Source organism: Balaenoptera musculus, chromosome 14, assembly GCF_009873245.2.
Source record: "Balaenoptera musculus isolate JJ_BM4_2016_0621 chromosome 14, mBalMus1.pri.v3, whole genome shotgun sequence".
Lineage (NCBI taxonomy): Eukaryota > Metazoa > Chordata > Mammalia > Artiodactyla > Balaenopteridae > Balaenoptera > Balaenoptera musculus.
The window spans coordinates 27,343,838-27,362,285 of record NC_045798.1 but is presented as its reverse complement, the minus strand read 5'-3'; the positions used below and the strand labels follow the sequence as shown (position 1 = coordinate 27,362,285).

Here is an 18,448-nt window from a genome sequence, read left to right as displayed (position 1 = left end):
TCCATACAACATGCAACCTGAAGTTCGAAATACCTTCCTCCCACCTGTCCCCGTGGTCTCGGTTCGTGGCGGGCTCCCCTGTTCCTCCCCTCCTGTGCCATGCTGTGCACCTTGTGAAGCCTCGGGAGCCCCGTGCCCCCACCTCATCCAGGCAGTGGCCTGGGGCCCCGGGTGGGGGTGGCCTCTCCCCCTGCATTCACCTAGCGTGCTGGCACCTCTGTCTGGTCAGTGTCTGTGTCACCCCTGCCCCGTGTGCTCAGAGGTGCAGGTGGCGCCGCATCCTCAACAGCCTCTTGCCTTTGTTCCCACAGAGCTGCGGTGCAACCCAGGCCAGTTTGCCTGTCGCAGCGGCGCCATCCAGTGCATCCCCCTCCCCTGGCAGTGTGACGGCTTGGTGACCTGTGAGGATGAGAGTGATGAAGCCGACTGTCCAGGTGAGTGACGGGCCGGGGGACGCGTGTGGTGGCCGCCCTCCCCTCCTCCCTCTCTCTTTCTGTGTCTCTTTAAAAAATACATGCCCAGGGCTTCCCTGGTGGCGCAGTGGTTGAGAGTCTGCCTGCCGGTGCAGGGGACACGGGTTCGAGCCCTGGTCTGGGAGGATCCCACATGCCGCGGAGCGACTGGGCCCGTGAGCCACAACTGCTGAGCCTGAGCGTCTGGAGCCTCTGCTCCGCAACAAGAGAGGCCGCGATAGTGACAGGCCCGCGCACCGCGATGAAGGGTGGCCCCCGCTTGCCGCAACTGGAGAAAGCCCTCACACAGAAACGAAGACCCAACACAGCCAAAAAATAAACATAATAAATAAATAATAAATAAAAGTTTAAAAAAAAAAAAAAAAGACATGCCCATTGCCGGCAGGTCCCAGCGCAGCCGATTGCAGGGCCAGGGCCATGGGGGGCATGAGGGGGCCCAAGAGGCCACGTCTGGGGGCACTGCGGCCCACAGCGAGCCCCTGGGTGGCAGCCCTGGTGACCAGCTGTGGCCCTCCTGCCATCCTGCTCGCTCGGGCCCCGGAGACGGGTGGATGCCACACGAAGTCTGAGTTGCGGCTCCTTTGCTCGGTTCTGCTCCCGTCCCCTCGATGAGGGTTGCCCCCAAGAGCAGCGTGTTCACAGCAGCCCTGGCTCTCAGCTTGGTCCAGGGTGTGTGCGTGTGCCTGTGACACACACACATAGCACACTCATCTGCTGAAGACCTGGGTGTCGGCTCGAGGGGTTGGACAGTATCTGCCTGTGAAGGTGACCGTTGAGAGACGACCCCTCCCGGTCGTCCTGGAGCCTGTTCTGGCTTGGCTATCTCGTGCGTGTCTCTGGTTGAGGCGTCTGTCTTTCTGGTGACATTGGGGATGGTGGCGGCCAGGCTGGGAGCCTCCAGGGCAGGCCCGTGTCTGGGAGCCCACCCGGTCATTGAATATCTTTGTGCGTGCGGGGTGCAGGCAGGGGCTCAGCTGTGACCTTCCTGATGTGGTGAAGTTTAAGTAAATCTGTGGGAAGTCCTAGCTGTGCTAGGTCTGGCTGCTTTTGAACTTGGACTGCGGGACTTCTTGAGTGACCACAAGAGATTATTTCATTGTCCCGCTAAAAGGCTGCTAAAATTATAACAGAAGAGTAGAAAAGATGTAAAACCACAGGGACCAAGAAAATGGGAACAGATGACACAGTAGATCAGTAATTTCAGCAGTATTTTGGGGAGGTAGAAAGCAGATGGTGTGCCTGATGCAGTCTGGGCCTTCAGGACAGTCCCTGCCTTTCAGGGGCTGGAGCTGTCTTACCCAGACCCCCTGCCAGAGGCTTCTGGTGGTGTTTAGCCCCTGAGATGCATTCCTGTGACATTTGGAAGGTGGAAGGGAGGGGGCCCCTTCTTCCCCTGGGCACAGTGTGGGTGTGTGGGCTCAGACAGTGGGAGCGTGGCAGGGCTGCAGAGTGGCGGTGGTCCCGGCAGCATTTTCTGTTCAGCGGTGGGTGGCAGACTGGCCTGCTTGCTCTCAGCTGCAGCACAGAGAGGGCATTGACGGTTAGAGGTGGCCCATTTTCTTTGTGCATCCCCCAGCCTTGTCAGTTGTTTGAAAGCACAAATTCCCTTCGTGTTGGAAATACCTACGTGGTCCCTGCTCTCCTGAGTGAACCATGTCTGATACAAATGGGAATGTAAAAGTTTTACTGGAGAATTCACAGCTTTATTAAGAGACATTAAAGAAGACTTGAATAAGTAGAGACAGGGTGTTCTTAGCAAGGAAGGCTCAGTGTGGTAAAGCTTCCTGTTCTGCTTATATTGATCTGTGGATTCAGTGTTCTGGGAAATACGATAAGTCAGTTCTAAAACCCGTGGAAGGATAAAGTCCTAATATCGTTTGTCCACTTTGAAGAAGAGAAAGAAGCACGCACCAGCCTTGCCAGTGCTGAGGCTTCCTTCACAATTGGCTCAGGGATTGGCTGGTGAGACAGAAGAGCTGCCAGAAATGGACCAGAGAAACTTGATTTGAGACAGAGGTGGATTACCCGTCACTAGACAAAGGATGGAGTCCGAAAGGAATGCCGTCAGATCCCTGATGAACAGTGTACGAAAGATCGGTTTAAGGTTAATTGAACAAAAACTCCTGGAAGACCGTAGAGGAGAATACCTTTATGACCTTGGTAGGGAAGGTTTTTTTAAGTCACAAAAAATGTTAACTCTTAAATAGAAACGACCAGTTTTACCAGATTAAAATTAAGTTCTCCCCTTTATCAAAAAGCCCCAATAAAGAATGTGAACAGACAAGTACAGAGTGGGAAGCCTATAAAGGATTATAATCCAGCGTGTGTAGAGGACTCCTGCGGATGGACAAAAGACAGTCAGGCATGTCAACGAACAAGAAAAACGAACAAGAATGGTGGCTAAACACATAAAGAGATGTCCTACCTCATTAGTATCCAGAGGCGACAGTGAGCTCCCACTTTGCAGATACTTAGATTGGCGAAACTGAGAACGTCTGACAAACCCGGGTGTTGGAGGTCTTTGGGCTGCTGGCGAGAGGGGTGCACTGACACACCCACTTTGGAAAACAGGCATTAACCTGCAAAGCTGAACATCCTCATATTCTGTGGTCCAGGATTGCCATTTGGGGGAAGGTCTGGAGAAATTTTTGCAGTGCTGTTCATACTAATGTACAGCTTGGAAACAACCCAAATGTGTGTTCACACAGCGGAGTATTTGATCCAGCGACAGCAGGTGCCTGTTAGGTTCCTGTAGCAACACGGAAACTCTTAAAGCAGAATGTAGGTGACAGGGCAAGTTGCCCAAAAGTACACACAGCACAGTAAAGACAAGCATAACTGAGCACCATCTCATTTTCAGATACATCCGCGTGTGGTAAACCAAGAGGAAGAAAGGCTGAACGGCCCAGATACACAAAACCCGGGCTTCCAGTTCCTTGCTGGTGGGGAGACAGAGGGGTCAGCGTGGGAGGAGCAGACGTTGGGGTGCAGCCCTGTAGCAGATGACCGACTTAGCAGGGGCTGGGGGGTTCATGACGTACTTTATTACTAGGCTTTACATCTTACATAAGTGCTGCATGTACTCTTTGGAATGTTTCAGATATTAGACAGCCTTGTTTGTTTTTTAAGAAAAGCCAATGGAAAGAAAGTGAAAACTGATGTGGCAGAGAAAGTGCAGCCGCGGGCCTGCTTGGGGAAGAGAACACCAGGAAATGAGCCAGTTTGCCCAGCAGGCCCTAAATGCCCAGTCTGGTGGGCATCTGGCTGGGGGTGGCTGGGCTTCCTCACTTCCTCACTTTCTCCACGGGGCTAGATGACTCTTCCATGGCAGACATGAAGCTTATTTTCCAGACTTTGGCCGTCCAGTATGGTAGCCACGAGTCATGTGTGGCTTCTGAGTGCCTGAAATGTGGCCGTTTCCAACTAAGATGCATCACAACTGTAAAGTATACACTGAATATTAAAGAGTTAGTACAAAAAAGTAAAACACCTCATTAATACTTTTTAATATTTATTACATGTTGAAATTATAGTACTTTGGATATATTGGATTAAATACAATTATTAAAATTAATTTCATCTCTTTTGAAATGTTGCTTGCATTATATTTCTGTTAGATAGCACTTGGACTTACAGTCTGCAGAATAGGAGGCACCAGGCTCAGCAGAGGGGAGCCATGGAGGTGGAAAACAGAGGAATTAAGAGAAATTCTCTATGGGGACAGATGAGACCCTTGACCATATCTTCTGCCCTGCTCCCCAAATGGTCTGTTTCCTCAGGCAGGGGGTTGTGCGAGTCTTTTCTGGAGAAATTGGCGCATCATGGACGAGGTAGAAGCGGTATCAACAAGCTGGAGGGTTCCCACCTTGAACTCACCTGAACCCTACCAGCACCTGGCCCACGAGTGCCCACAGAGCCTCTGGCAAGCTGGACCACCTTCCTCTTAAACATGAAAGACAGCCAGTGCTCTCTAGACTCTGGAAGAAAACAGCCACGGGATGCTCCCTGGACTCTGGATAGAGCATCCTAGACCAAAAGGACCAGCACAGAGTGGCTGAGGTAGCTAACTCTGCTGTGTGTAAAACAGCGGTTAAATGTGGGGGCTCAGAACCAAGCTGCCTGGGCTGGTTCCCCACCTCTGCCTCCTCCGGCTGTAGTCTTGTGGGCAAGATGCTTTTTGAACTTCATTGTCCTCACCTGTGAGATGGGGGATAATAGTGCCTACCTTGGGGTTGCTAGAGGATTGATGTACACAAGGTGCTTAGAGCAGAACACGGCACTCAGCAATCCCTCACTATATGTTAGCTCTTATTTTATTAATTCAGGGAGTAAAAGAAAACTTTAGCAATATATTCTTCTTTTTTTTTTGGCTGCGCCACACGGTATAGCAGTATATTCTGATGTCAGCAAAATGGCTGTCTCAGAAACTTCAGACCCCCATTCTGCCATGCATACATTCAAAAAGCAACTAGAGGATGGCTAAAATAACTTCATGGAAGCTCTGGAAAACGGTCAGAGTCTATAGCAACCATGGGAACACCCAATCAGGAAAAAGCCACATTCAAGTGGTAGGAAATATCATGGCATTTTTACTCACCCTTGCCCCACTTCCTCCCCCAGTGGCACAGCACAGTCTAAAAGAAGCAACAACCCAATTCCAAATTCCTTGCCTCCAGCCAGAGGGAGCAGAGTGACCTTATTTGCAACATTCTGACCTGTCTGGGGGCTGCCTGAGGGACTGATGTCTGTTTTTTCTGACTTGGAGCTCAGATAGGGAAAAATTACGTAGTTTGGATCTCAGCCTGCAAAAAACTGCAGAAAGTGTCAAGCAATGCTCACAAAAACTGGGTACGGACCTGCAGATGCCTGGGGCAAGGGACTATGGGTGGAGGAATACAGTAGTACGTCCAAGACCCTGAGAAGCAGGTGACTGGCTCTGGGAAATCAAGACATTTTAAAGCAGGCATATATACTTAAGAATCAAAAGAAGGTCACACACAGGACCAGACACAATGCAAGTGCAGAAAAGACCTAAGAAGACCTTAAGCCTTCGCCCTGAGCTGGTCTCAAGGCTTAGAACAAACCCTGCTAATTAATGAAGGTCTTCCCCAATACAGAGCCAGTCTGCAAAGATTGGGAGAGGATTTATTCAAATGCCTAATTTTCAACAACAACAAAATAACAGACATACAAAGAAACAGGAGAACACAGCCCATTTGAAGGAAGAAAATTATGTGGCAGATACTATCCCTCAAGAAACAGTGGGCCTCAGACATACTAAACAAAGGCTTTAAAACTACCATCTTAAATGTGCTCAAAGAGGTGAAGGAAAACATGGACAAAAAACTAAACTGAATTGAAAACTTCACTAGAAGCGTTCAGCAGCAGGCTCCAGCAGGCAGAAGAAAGACTAGGTGAACTTGAAAACTGAACATTTGAAATTACTGAGTGTTTGGAACAAAAAGAACAAAGAAAGGTGAACAGAGCCTTGGGGACTTACAGGATCACCCAACAACAACCAACAGAATGCACATCTTTTTACTCAAATGCACATTGAACATTCTCTAGGCTAGACCATATGTTAGGCCACAAAATAAGTCTGAACAAATTTAAAAGATTGAAATCATATAAATCACAGTGGAATGAAACTATAATAGGTATCAACAGCAGAAGGAAAACTGGAACATTCACAAATACATGGAAATTCAACAACATACTCTTAAACATTCATGAGTCAAGAAGAAATCACACAGGAAATTAGAAAATATCTTGAGATAAATGAAAATGAAAAGAACAAACCATGGACTTCCCTGGTGGCGCAGTAGTTAAGAATCTGCCTGCCAATAAATAAATAAACAAATAAATTTATTTAAAAGAAAAGAAAACAACAAACCAAAACTTAGGGGCTGCAGCAAAAACAGTACTAAGAAGGAAATATGTAGCTGTAAATACTTATATTAAGAAAGAGAGAGAGAGTGTCAGCTGGAGGGAGGGAGGAAGGGTCTCAAATCAACAATCTAACTTTACACCTTAAGGAAGTAGAAAAAGAAGAACAAACTAAACTCAGTGCTAGCAGAAGGAAGAAAATAATAAAGATCAGAACAGAGGTAAACAGAATAGAAAAACAGTAGAGAAAATCAACAAAACCAAAGGTCAACAAAATTGACAAACCTTTAGCTAGATTGACTAAAGAGAAAAGACTCAGCTTCTTCGTAAAAACACCGAATGACGAATGACGCCAGTGCTGTGGAAGGGCCCAGAGGCCCTGGGAGCCCTGGAATGGGGAGAAAAATAAAGTGAGTGAAGCTGGGAAAGAAAAAAGAGAGTAAAGACTCAAATAACTAAAATAAGAAATGAAAGTTGAGGGAACTTCCCTGGTGGTCCAGTGGTAAAGAATCTGCCTTCCAATGGGGACGTGGGTTCGATCCCTGGTTGGGGAACTAAGATCCCACATGCCACAGGGCAACTAGGCCCACGCACCACAACTACTGAGCTTGCGAGCCTCAATGAGAGAGCCCACCTGCCGCAAACTGCAGAGCCCACACGCTCTGGAGCCCACGCGCCACAACTAGAGAAAACCCGCATGCCACAACTAGAGAGAAGCCTGCGCAACAATGAAAGATCCCGTATGCCTCAACGAAGATCCCACGTGCTGCAGCTAAGACCTGACGCAGCCAAAAAAAAAAAAAAAAAAAAGAAATGAAAGTTGGGACATTACTATCAATTTTACAGAAACAAAAAGGATTATAAGAGAGTACTGTGGGGGACTTCCCTGGTGGTCCAGTGGTTAAGACTTCGTCTTCCAATACAGGGGGTGTGGGTTCAATCCCTGGTTGGGGAGCTGGGATCCCACATGTCTCACGGCCAAAAAACCAAAACAGAAGCAATATTGTAACAAATTCAGTAAAGATTTTTTTAAAAAAATGGTCCACATCAAAAAAAAAACTTTAAAAAAAAAAAAGAGTACTGTGGAGAATTATATGCCAACAAATTAGAAACATAAATGACATGGACAAATTTGTAGAAACACATAACCTCCCAAAAGAAAACTGCAGACTAATGTGCCATGAACACTGATGCAAAAATCCTGAACACAATACCAGCAAACAGAATTTAACAGTACATTAAGAGGCTTACACACCATGATCAAATGGATTTATTCTCGGAATGCAAGGGTGGTTCAAAAAACTAAAATCTGTGTAATATACCACACTAGCAGAATGTAGGAAAAAACACATGATCTTCTTGATGCAGGAAAAGCGTTTGGCAAAATTAAACATTCTTGGGGGCTTCCCTGGTGGCGCAGTGGTTGAGAATCTGCCTGCCAATGCAGGGGACACAGGTTCGAGCCCTGGTCTGGGAAGATCCCACATGCCGCGGAGCAACTGGACCCGTGAGCCACAATTACTGAGCCTGCGCGTCTGGAGCCTGTGCTCCGCAACAAGAGAGGCCACGATAATGAGAGGCCCACGCACCGCGATAAAGAGTGGTCCCCACTTGCCACAACTAGAGAAAGCCCTCGCACAGAAACGAAGACCCAACACAGCCATAAATAAAATAAATAAATAAATATTAAAAAAAAATTAAACATTCTTTCATGGTGAAACACTCAACAAGCTAGGAATAGAAGGAAACTACCTAAACATAATAAAGGAGGAACTTAGTGGAGGAAGAGGGGCTGGGAGTCTGCCGTCCCCTCCTTAAATAAAGAACCATGACTTTCAGCTGAACTGGTATCCCCCATCCCAGAGACCCCCTGTTTTACTTTTTTTTAGTAAATCCCCCGTGTTCTGCTAGGGTGAAGGGGGGGCAGATTTCCTGAGCACACCATTGCAGGGGCTGGGATCTGGGTGTGTGGACTGCCTTCTCCCTGATTTTTTTAAAAATTAATTTATTTATTTTTGGCTGCATTGGGTCTTCATTGCTGCACACGGGCTTTCTCTAGTTGTGGTGAGCGGCAGCTACTCTTTGTTGCGGTGCACAGGCTTCTCATTGTCGTGGCTTCTCTTGTTGTGGAGCATGGGCTCTAGGTGTGCGGGCTTCAGTAGTTGTGGCACGCGGGGTCTAGAGCACAAGCTCAGTAGTTGTGGCACATGGGCTTAGTTGCTTTGCAGCATGTGGGATCTTCCCGGACCAGGGATCGAACCCGTGTCCCCTGCTTGGCAGGCAGACTCTCAACCACTGCGCCACCAGGGAAGTCCCTGCCTTCTCCCTGATTTAATACGAGAAATTTCATATCCCCAGAAAAGGCTTGAGAGTAGTGCAGTGGACGCTCCTGTAGCCCTTACTTGCATTCATCAGCCATTAGCATTTTGCTACAGTTGCTTTCTCTATGTATATTTTTTTCTGAATCCTTTGAGAGTGTATTACAGATATGACATTTACCCCTAAATATTCAGCATCTTCTGAGAACGAGAATAATCCACTCTGTAACCACAGTACAATTTTCACATGCAAGAAACTTACTATAACACTATTATCTTATATATAGTCCATATTGAAATTTTTTTCAATAGTCACAAAAGTGTCATTTACAGGTTTTTTAAACTTTTAAGTCCAGGATTTGGTCAAAGGTTACATGTTGTATTTTCTTGCCATCTTGCTCTGTCCTTTAGTCAAGAGGTGTCCCCAGCCTTTTTATTTATTTATTTATCATTTATTTATTTTTTATAAATTTATTCATTTATTTTTGGCTGCGTTGGGTCTTCGTTACTGTGTGCAGGCTTTCTGTAGTTGAGGCGAGCGGGGGCTACTCTTTGTTGCGGTGCGTGGGCTTCTCACTGGGGTGGCTTCTCTCGTTGCGGAGCACGGGCTCTAGGCGCGCGGGTGTCAGTAGTTGCAGCATGTGGGCAGTTGTGGCTTGCGGGCTCTAGAGCGCAGGCTCAGTAGTTGTGGCGCATGGGCTTAGTTGCTCCGTGGCATGTGGGATCTTCCCAGACCAGGGCTCGAACCCGTGTTCCCTGCATTGGCAGGCAGATTCTTAACCACTGCGTCCCCAGGGAAGCCCCCCAGCCTTTTTAAAAATTACTGATCTTACGTGACATTGACATACTTGAAGAGTCCACACCAGTCGGTTTGTAGAATGTCCTTTAGTTTTAACTTGTCTGTTTCCTCATCATTAGATTCAGGTGAGGCTTTTTTTTTTCTTTTTTAAGCAGGTCATGAAGTGTCAAATCAAGGGTCACATGAGGTCATTTTGTCCCATTATTGGTGATATTATGTTTGATCATTTTGTTAAGGTAATGTCTACCAGATTCCACTATTGTAATAGTTTTTCCCCCCTTTTGTAATGAAAAGTAATCTGTGAATAGGTAATGAATACATAATCTGTGGAGGGGTATTCTAGGTATTACCCAACTGTTTTAGCTTATACTGATGATTCCTGTCTGAATCAGTTATAATAGTGGTAGTTTAAAATGGTGTTTTTGTTACTCTGCCATACGCACTACACTTTGCAAATGATATTATTTTATAAAGTGCTTTCCTGTTTTCTGGCACTTGAAGATGTTCCAGGCTCATCTTGTACTTTTCCTGCCCTAAACCTGGAATCAGCCATTTCTCTTAAGGAACCCTGCTACTTTCGGTGAGGAATGGTACTTAGAAACCAATATCTGAGTGTTAGCTGGGCTCATCCTTGCTTCTAGGCACTTTCCGTGGATAGCGCAAGAAAACGTTTTTTTTAAATCATGAGTTCGTATTTGCTGTACCTCCGATTCTAATCTAGATTTCCTCCTCTCCTCCCCCATCTCATATTTGTACCTCCCTTTCCCATAGTAAGAACCTGGTTCCCAGCACCATCTGTATATGTACTCATTTGGCCAATTCTAAAGTACACATAAAAGAGTTTTGGAATTACTGCTCCTGTACCACGGCCAAGAACAAACCTACTAACTAAATTCTAGGATTTCTTCTCAGTTCTTCATGATGTTAGACTGTGTTGCACTGAGGGGGTACAGTCATTGTCTAGTCAGAAGCCACCGGATTCATTCCTGGTTTTCTTCTGTGTGATGTGTTAACGTCTGAATGTTTGCATTCAGTTTTAGGACTTTGCCTCCTCATCTTCATTTATTTTTTAATTGAGATATAAATCATGTACCATAAAATTTACCCCTTTAAAGTGTACAATTTCATGGGTTTTAGTGTATCCACAAGATTAACTGATTTTTTTTTTAGAATATGTAAAACATTAGCAAGATTCAAAACTCATAACTGTATAAAAACATACACTTAGAAGTTCTATTTCCCTTTACCTGTTTCCACTCATATCCAATAGGCCACTAGCTTGATTGGTTTCTGGCCTGTCTTTTCTGAGTTTTGGGCATTTTTTTAATTACAAAAATAAGAAATATGTGTATATTTTACTACTTGTTTCTTTTTCTTTACCCTTTCTTACATTAAAAAAGTGTCTTACTGTGTGTACTTTTTGCCCTGATTTTTTTTCTTTTTTAATTCAGTAGAATATCCTTAAAATAACTCTGTATTAATTCATAAAGTTGTTTTTTTTTTTTTAATTCTTTCTTACTGCTATATTGCTCTTCATCTTAGGAATGTACCGTATTTTATTTAGCCAGTCTCCTATGTGTGGGCCTTTAGGTTGTTCTCATTAGTTTGCTATTAAAAATAATGTCACAGTAAGTAACCTTGTGCATATGCGGGGTTATGGGGGGGCTTTTTTGTTTTGGAGGGGGTTTTGGAGATGTATCATCAGTGTAAATTCTTAAATGTCGGATTGCTGGGTCTAAGGGTCATTGTATATAGTTTGCAAATTCCTTACTTTGCCCAGCTGCTGGCCTAGGATTTAGTTTTCTAGGCTCAAATAAATTTGGAGTGATTTACTTCTAAAATAAGACAATTTTGAGACTGACAAATGCTAAACTGAATGGGGTACTGGGACAGCGGGCATAACCAGGCATCTTAGGACGTGTGGTCACCTTCTCTACATTATCACTTGTCCTTCTGTTTTCCAGTTTTTATTTTTTAAATAAATAAATAAATTTATTTATTTATTTTTGGCTGTGTTGGGTCTTCATTGCTGCCCGCGGGCTTCCTCTAGTTGTGGGGAGCAGGGGCTACTCTTCGTTGTGGTGCGCGGGCTTCTCATTGCCGTGGCTTCTCTTGTTGTGGAGCACGGGCTCTAGAGTGCAGGCTCGGTAGTTGTGGCACACGGGCTTAGTTGCTCCGCGGCATGTGGGATCTTCTCGGACCAGGGCTGGAACCCATGTCCCCTGCATTGGCAGGCGGATTCTTAACTACTGCGCCACCAGGGAAGCCCCCATTACTGTTGTTTTAATGGGTTTCAGAGAACGAGTGTGTTTGTTCAATCTGATATCTTTAACCAGAAGCTTCAAAAATGTTATTAATCTGGGATTTTTATACCCAGAGAAATCAATGATACATGAAGATAAAATAAAGAAGTTTTAGATATGAATAGACTCATAAATGTTGCTATACCCTTTCTTAGAAAGATGTGATCTTGTAAAAGGAGAGGGTTAAGCAAGAAAGGAGATGACCTGGGGTCCAGGAAACAGGGTCCCAGTGCAGGAGGGTAGCAAAGTGGACCCGAGGATCACAGCCAAGCCCCAGCCCAGAGAGCAGCCCATTCAGCCTGGAGCTGGAAGGTAGGCAGGGATTCCAGGAGACAAAGTGGAGCCCGGTGGCTCTGACACAGTGTTTTGAGTGTTTAAAAGTTTTACTGTTAGCCTTTGTTATCTGCTGTAGTAGCTGAAAAAATCAGTGGTTGATATACAGAAAGCTAAGAAAATTTTAAAACTGATGCAAATATTAACTCCAGGAAAAAAGAAAGTTGTTAGAGGATCAAAATAACCTTAGTATGCTATTTGGTTCACAAGTGAAGAATACTTACATTATTACATTATTCTACTGACTTTAGTTTTGAAATTGATGCTACTCTGTTGGGAAGGTAACAGTGTATGTGAGCTAAGCCTGCACCTGCCTGACCTTAAGTCAGTGGGTAACATTTAAAATTGATAACACTAGAAATAGCAAGGTAAACCTATTATTCGGAAATACCGACATAACTATCAGAAGAAATAAGTAAAAATAAGTAATTCTTTTTAAACTATCTGAAGAATTTTCTGTGGGAAATGGGATTAGGAGCAGGGGGCTGGGGGAGGGGAGGCGGGATTTCTATTTCATCCTGTGATGTACGTACCTAAGAATTGAGAAGACCTTGAGTGAGGAGCCCCACTCAGGTCAGTCTGCTTCTGCCACAGCTCTCCTGTCAGCTGAGAGCTGTGGCCACAGGTGGAGTGTGCCTGGGACTGGTGGCTTCAGCTCCTGTCCCGGGCAGTAGCAGAAGGTACAATGTCCCTTCTGTGAACTTGTGCCCTGAGACATTCATGGACCTAGGAGCCGCAGGAGGAAGGCAGATTTTGAACTTGAAACTTATAGGGCTGTGTTTTTGCAGTTAATCTCTGTGTACCGCATGTACTGTCCACATGGGTATAAAATGGGAAGACAGAGTGCTCATGTTGGCGTGTCCCTGATGGAACAGGGACAGAGATGGTGGTCCCTGGGGCTCCCCCAAACCATCAACCTTTAGCCCAGTGAGATCCCCCTGAGCGACGTGACTGGCCCCAGCTGTGGGGAAAGAGAATCAATTTAAAGAACGTGTTCAGCGTAACGGAAATGCTATTAGTAACTGTATTTCCTGGCTCTCTGGTTTTAGAAATCCTGCATTGGTTAGCAAGTATTGGTTAACTTAGAGACATTTGATTTTTGACCATGATTCTAAACCTGTTTGTTGTGAAATAGGACAGTGACATGTGTCCCAACAGCTCAGAGCACTGAAGAGGCTCCAGTCTGTCCTGCCCTCTCCCTCATTCGGAGACGTTACAGGCTCATCTGGACAAGTTTTAAGTTTCTGGAAACACAAATTAGAATCACTCACATTTTGTCCTTTATTTGCACATCATCTTCTTTTCCGGCCACTTGCTGTTGGGAGCAGCAAGCAGGACACTGCCTGACCTGACTCCTGACTCAGTTTCCCCGTTGGACTCGAGGCCTCCAGCTCTCGCTGCCCTGATCCCCGAGGTCACACGAGGGTCCTGAGGTGGGACACTTCTGCTCTGAAGCAGGTCTGTCACGGCCTTGCCTGCCTCCCCATCTCAGACATTCCCTCTTCCTCGGATTTTCAGTAGCGTTTCAGCCGGGTCTCCTCCTCGGGCTCCCATTCTGAAGTCCGGGGACGGACATCTGAAGAGAGAGGAGCACTCCTTCGGAGACGTCAGGGCTGGGCTCAGGTTGGGTTCCAGGCTTGGACTCATCCCCGTCCCCACCACAGGGAGTGAAAGTGAGACCTCCCACTAAGGGGTCAGGGCCACCTGCTGCCGGGTGCCTGGGACAGTGCCCAGAGCTGCTCTGGGGTGTCTGCACCCTGAAACCCGCACTCTGGGGCTGGCCGCACACCCTCCAGCTGGCCACCGCGCTGTCTGTGGGGCTCAGAGGAAACTCCTTATTGTCAGAGGTGGTCCTAAGAGGGCTGTAAGGCTGCTGATCCAGTGAACTCTGCCTCCCCCTAGCCACCCTCACCTCTTGCTTCTGGCCCCCAGGACACTCAGGGGGCCTGTGTCTGTTGGTGGGTTTCGGTGGCAGCATGTAATGGACATTGAATAATGAGTGATGAGGGGATGGATGTGGGCGTTTGGATATGAAGGAAAATGGAGAAAAGAGGAAGGCTCAGAATTGCCGCCTGAACCACAGAGAAGCCTGCTCATCACAGAGCAGCGTCCTCCACCGCCACCAGGCTTTCTGGTTACTTTACTGTGCTGTTTCACCTGCCCCCCCACCCCCTCCCCGGGCTGCAGATGGCTTCACTGCCGGCCGCATCCTGGCCACCTGGTGTTCAGTGCCCCCGGTAGAACCAGTCCTTTTCTTTCTCTCCCCTCTGCCCTAGATTCCTCGTCCCTCTGTGAGCAGTTTGACCGGTTGTATACCAGGTGCCCAGGTGCTGTGCTTGGTCTGGGGAAGAGGCCAAGACCAAGTGGAACCACAGGTCTTGCTCGTTTGAGCAGGCAGAAGGGAGGTGTGAAGTGCAGGCGTAGTGAAATATGCTTCAGCTACACCCAAGCTGGTCTTCAAGCGTGTCCCAGGCATGCCTGGTTTTGGCCTTTGCCCAGGCTGCGCCCTCTGCCAGGGAGCCCTCTGCTCCCCTCCCTCCTTATCCCTCAGCCCAGCGGGGATCTGCCCACTCCTCTGCCTGGTGCCCTGGAGGGACGGAGGCAGGGGCTTTGCAGTCTCTCCTCCGGGGAGCGGGGAGTGGTGGTGCCCAGACGTGTGCACGAGGCACCCCAGTCCCAGAGAGCTGAAGCCGCCCCACCCAGGGCAGTGTTTGAAGAGGGCAGCTTCTCCTCTAGGTCTTTGCCTGTGGTCCAGCTTATCTCAGGCACTGGGAACACATTTTATGTGTTAGAGTGATTGGCAAGCTGATCCCATCACCTGCCTGGGAAGGGACTGTGGTGGAAACTCTGAGGAAATACTCTACTGAGTAGTTAGTGGAAGAGGGACAAAGCCTGCTAGGGTCTCAGAAGGACACACATGTGCTTCTTCTACAAAAATTAGAAAATGCAGGCAGCCCCAGCTTGGAACCTTAGGAGTTGTGGTAATTAAAGAAATTTATTCACAGATGCTGAGCAGCCATTGAAAGTGATCTTCACTCACTTAAGAATATGGAAAGCTATTTATAGTCTTCAGCTTGCAGAGCAAATCATAAAATAGTGCTTGACGTGATCCCAATAGTTTTAAGGATTTGTGTAGAAAGGAGAGATTGGAAGGGCAGCAACCTCTAGAATAGTACAGTTTATCTGTTTCGTCTTTTCAAACTTTTGTATTTCTCAAATATTTTACATTGAATATGTGTTATTTTATAATGGGAAAAAATAAAGATGATTTATTAAATAAAAACAGTGTCAGGGAATTCCCTGGCGGTCTCCTTTCACTGCCAGGGCCCAGCTCGATCCCTGGTGGGGAACTAAGATCCTCTGCCCGCAGGTGGGGGAGGTGGGGACCGCCTGTCGCCATGCCCTGCACCCCGCCACGCCACGCCCAGCGCCACGCCCCTCCTGGTCCACTCCCACGCCCCCGGCCTCCTGGCCTGAGGTTGTTGAGCCAGCTGCAGGCAGGTGTCTGTGGTGTCTGTGCAGCTGTGCAGACCAAGTTCGTCGCCTGTGCTGACCTTGTACCGGTATCCTCCACCAGGCGCCCCCCTGCAGGCAGAGCGCAGAGGCCCCTCGGAAACATAGCCCCTGACTCTCTCCTGCCTTGGGTAAATCTCCTCGCTTCTCTGGGTCTCCTCTCTCAGACCTGCGAATTACCCTTGGACCACCACACATAAAGCTAGCATTCTTCCTCACCCTGAGCTTTCTGGTCACACTTTAACCATGCTCCAGGTCTGCTACACACGAGGGCCTGTGCCAGGTGCCCTGACCCTGGCCTTGAGGCTGAGAGAGGGGCCAGCAGGCAGGGAGGGCTGGTTGTATACCAGGTGCCCAGGTGCTGTGCCAGGGGAGGCTCCAGGCCAGTGGGGGAGCAGCCTGGGCTCTGCAGAGAACCCCCTGGGGCCGGGGCTGCTGGAGGGTGTTAAGCAGGAGTAGCTGACCCTGTGATGTGCCCGCAGTAGCCTGTTAGAAAATGCAACTGAGAGTCCCCATTTCGTAGTCATAATGAAAAATGAAGACTGCCCAGGCGTAATTTCAGCAAGAAGCTCATGTAACCCATTTGGCACAAACGGCACGTTTTAGAGTTCTAAAGAAAACCTGAATAGATGGAATCTGTGCTGCCTCCTCCCTGCCCTCCCAACCCCCCCCCGCATCTGACTGCACCGCGGTTCACTTTGGTGCCTGGCCCCCATGAGCAGTGTTGACAGCCACTCTCTTTCTGCTTTCAGAAGTGATCGGGGAGGCGCGTCCTTACCATGGGAAGGAGGCTGTGGATCCGAGGCCGGGGCGGGCTCGAGGCGGCGACCCCACGCACTTCCATGCCATGAACGTGGCACAGCCCGTCCGCTTCAGCAGTAAGTTGCAGACCTGCCCTGTTCGTGATCAAAGGCTCACCCCCCACGTGGTCCCTGGCTCTCCCATGCCACTTGGCTGTGCCGGGGTGTCCGCCTAAAATAGCCCTTCAGGGCCTCCTTTGATGGGTGAAGCTGCACAATGACCTGCCCAAAGCCACCCAGCCCGAGTGAGGAAGCCATGACCTGAACCCAGGCTCTGGAACCAGACTGCTTTTTTTTTTACGAGGTGGTTACCTTTTGGGGCTGAACTGTACCCACCCTTTTGTAGGTGGCTCTCCCTCTGTTTAAAAAAATTTTTTAAATAACTAGTTATTTAATGAACTCTCTACAATATTAGTATTTTAAAAGAACAAAATAAATTTAAGGAAAATTGAAAGGCAGAAAAACCACAGCTGAAACCCCCTCCTGAGTAGACATGCTTAGGTGTGGTGATGTAGTGGGAATGCTCACACTGCCAGCCTGAGGAGTTCTACCGGCTCTTCAGCCACTTTAGTCAGCGAACTCAGCAGCTGATCTTGACTGCCCAGCGGCTACAGCCTCATACAACTGGGAGGCTCATGGTCTTGGAGGCAGAGCTCCCCTGTTGAGCCTCAGCTTCCCCTTTCTTGGGTGGTTTCTGAGCTGCTTAGATGCAGCATGTACAATTGCATTTTGGAGTGAGGATGCTAACTTGGGGGACAACTCCCCGCCGTCCTTCATGTTTCCTAGGGAAGTGCCCGACAGGGTGGCACCACTACGAGGGCACGGCCAGCTGCTACCGAGTCTACCTGAGCGGGGAGAACTACTGGGATGCCGCGCAGACCTGCCAGCGCGTGAACGGGTCCCTCGCCACCTTCTCCACTGACCAGGAGCTGCGCTTCGTCCTGGCCCAGGAATGGGACCAGCCCGAGCGGAGCTTCGCGTGGCAGGACCAGCACAAGTGAGTCCGGGGTGGGGCCCGGGGCCTGGGGGGTGCCAAGGCCTGCCTAGCGTGATGGCCTCCAGGACGTGACCTCTGGCAGCCCGCAGCAGCCCCGCCCCCTGGAAGCAAATGGAGATGGGGGTTTAGGGTAGGTATTGCGATGGGGCAGAGTCTCTCAGAGGGGCAGGGATGGGCTGCCACCTTGTGTCACCTTGGGCCAGTCCTTTTCGTTGGTCCCCCTCTGTGGGTTCTGCTGCAACTGCAGGGGGTCTGGGCCTGTGTCAGGAGGGGCTGCTCCACATGGGACTTCGTAGGCCTGGCTCGCAGGCCGTGCAGGTAGGTGGGGGGATCCTTCTGAGAAAGTGGGCTCTGCCAGGCCCGTGCTCAGTGCCTTCCATGGGCCCACTCGTTCAGTCCCCCAGACAACACAGGGCCAGGGTGGTGACCAGGGCACGTATTAACTGCGGCGTGCCAGGTTCCAACCCAGGCGGTCTGGCTCTGGAGCCTGGCCTAGACCCCCAGGCTCCGCAGCATCAGAGAGCAAGCGTGGAAACTGGCCAACTGCCGGCCTCTCCCAGGCCCGGCATTCAGGGGGCTTTGTTCTGGGGTCAGATGTGTGCTGAGGACCCCTTCCACACTGCTGGGGCCGGCGGTGGATCACAGGGTCACCATACTGCCGGTGCTCCCTCTGCACGATGGCAAAGGCTGCCACACTGCCATAGGAGTGCAGTGACCATGGCAGGTGGAGGCTCCACCGTTATGCCCTGTGAGCTTGGCAAATCACCAAAGTGAGAAAGATAACTCCCAGCTCACTGGGTGGTTGAGTCCTTGGAAAAGGGAGAGGGGTGGGGATGTGCCCTCAGGATGGGCACATGCATGGTGGGGGCTGGAGGGTCAGAGTGGCACCCACGGCAGCCGGGAACCCACTGATGGACATCTCCAGAGCTGGGAGGCTGGGGTCGGGGGCCCCTGAGTGCTGTGCCGAGCACACTCGGGAGCATCTGCCAGGTGGGAGGCTCCAAGGGAGGCAGTATGTACTCATAG

At 48.8% G+C, this 18,448-nt stretch overlaps 1 protein-coding gene across 3 annotated transcripts in view; it reads left to right on the top strand.

Moving 5' to 3' along the window:
• Window positions 1-18,448, top strand: part of DGCR2 (DiGeorge syndrome critical region gene 2) — a 72,164-nt gene that overhangs the window by 31,691 nt on the left and 22,025 nt on the right. For all 3 annotated transcript variants that reach the window (XM_036874822.1, XM_036874820.1, XM_036874821.1), the window contains exons 2-4: window positions 312-434; window positions 16,378-16,503; window positions 17,212-17,422. In XM_036874822.1, the coding sequence (XP_036730717.1) occupies window positions 312-434; window positions 16,378-16,503; window positions 17,212-17,422 (460 nt within the window). The remainder of the gene's footprint in view (window positions 1-311; window positions 435-16,377; window positions 16,504-17,211; window positions 17,423-18,448) is intronic.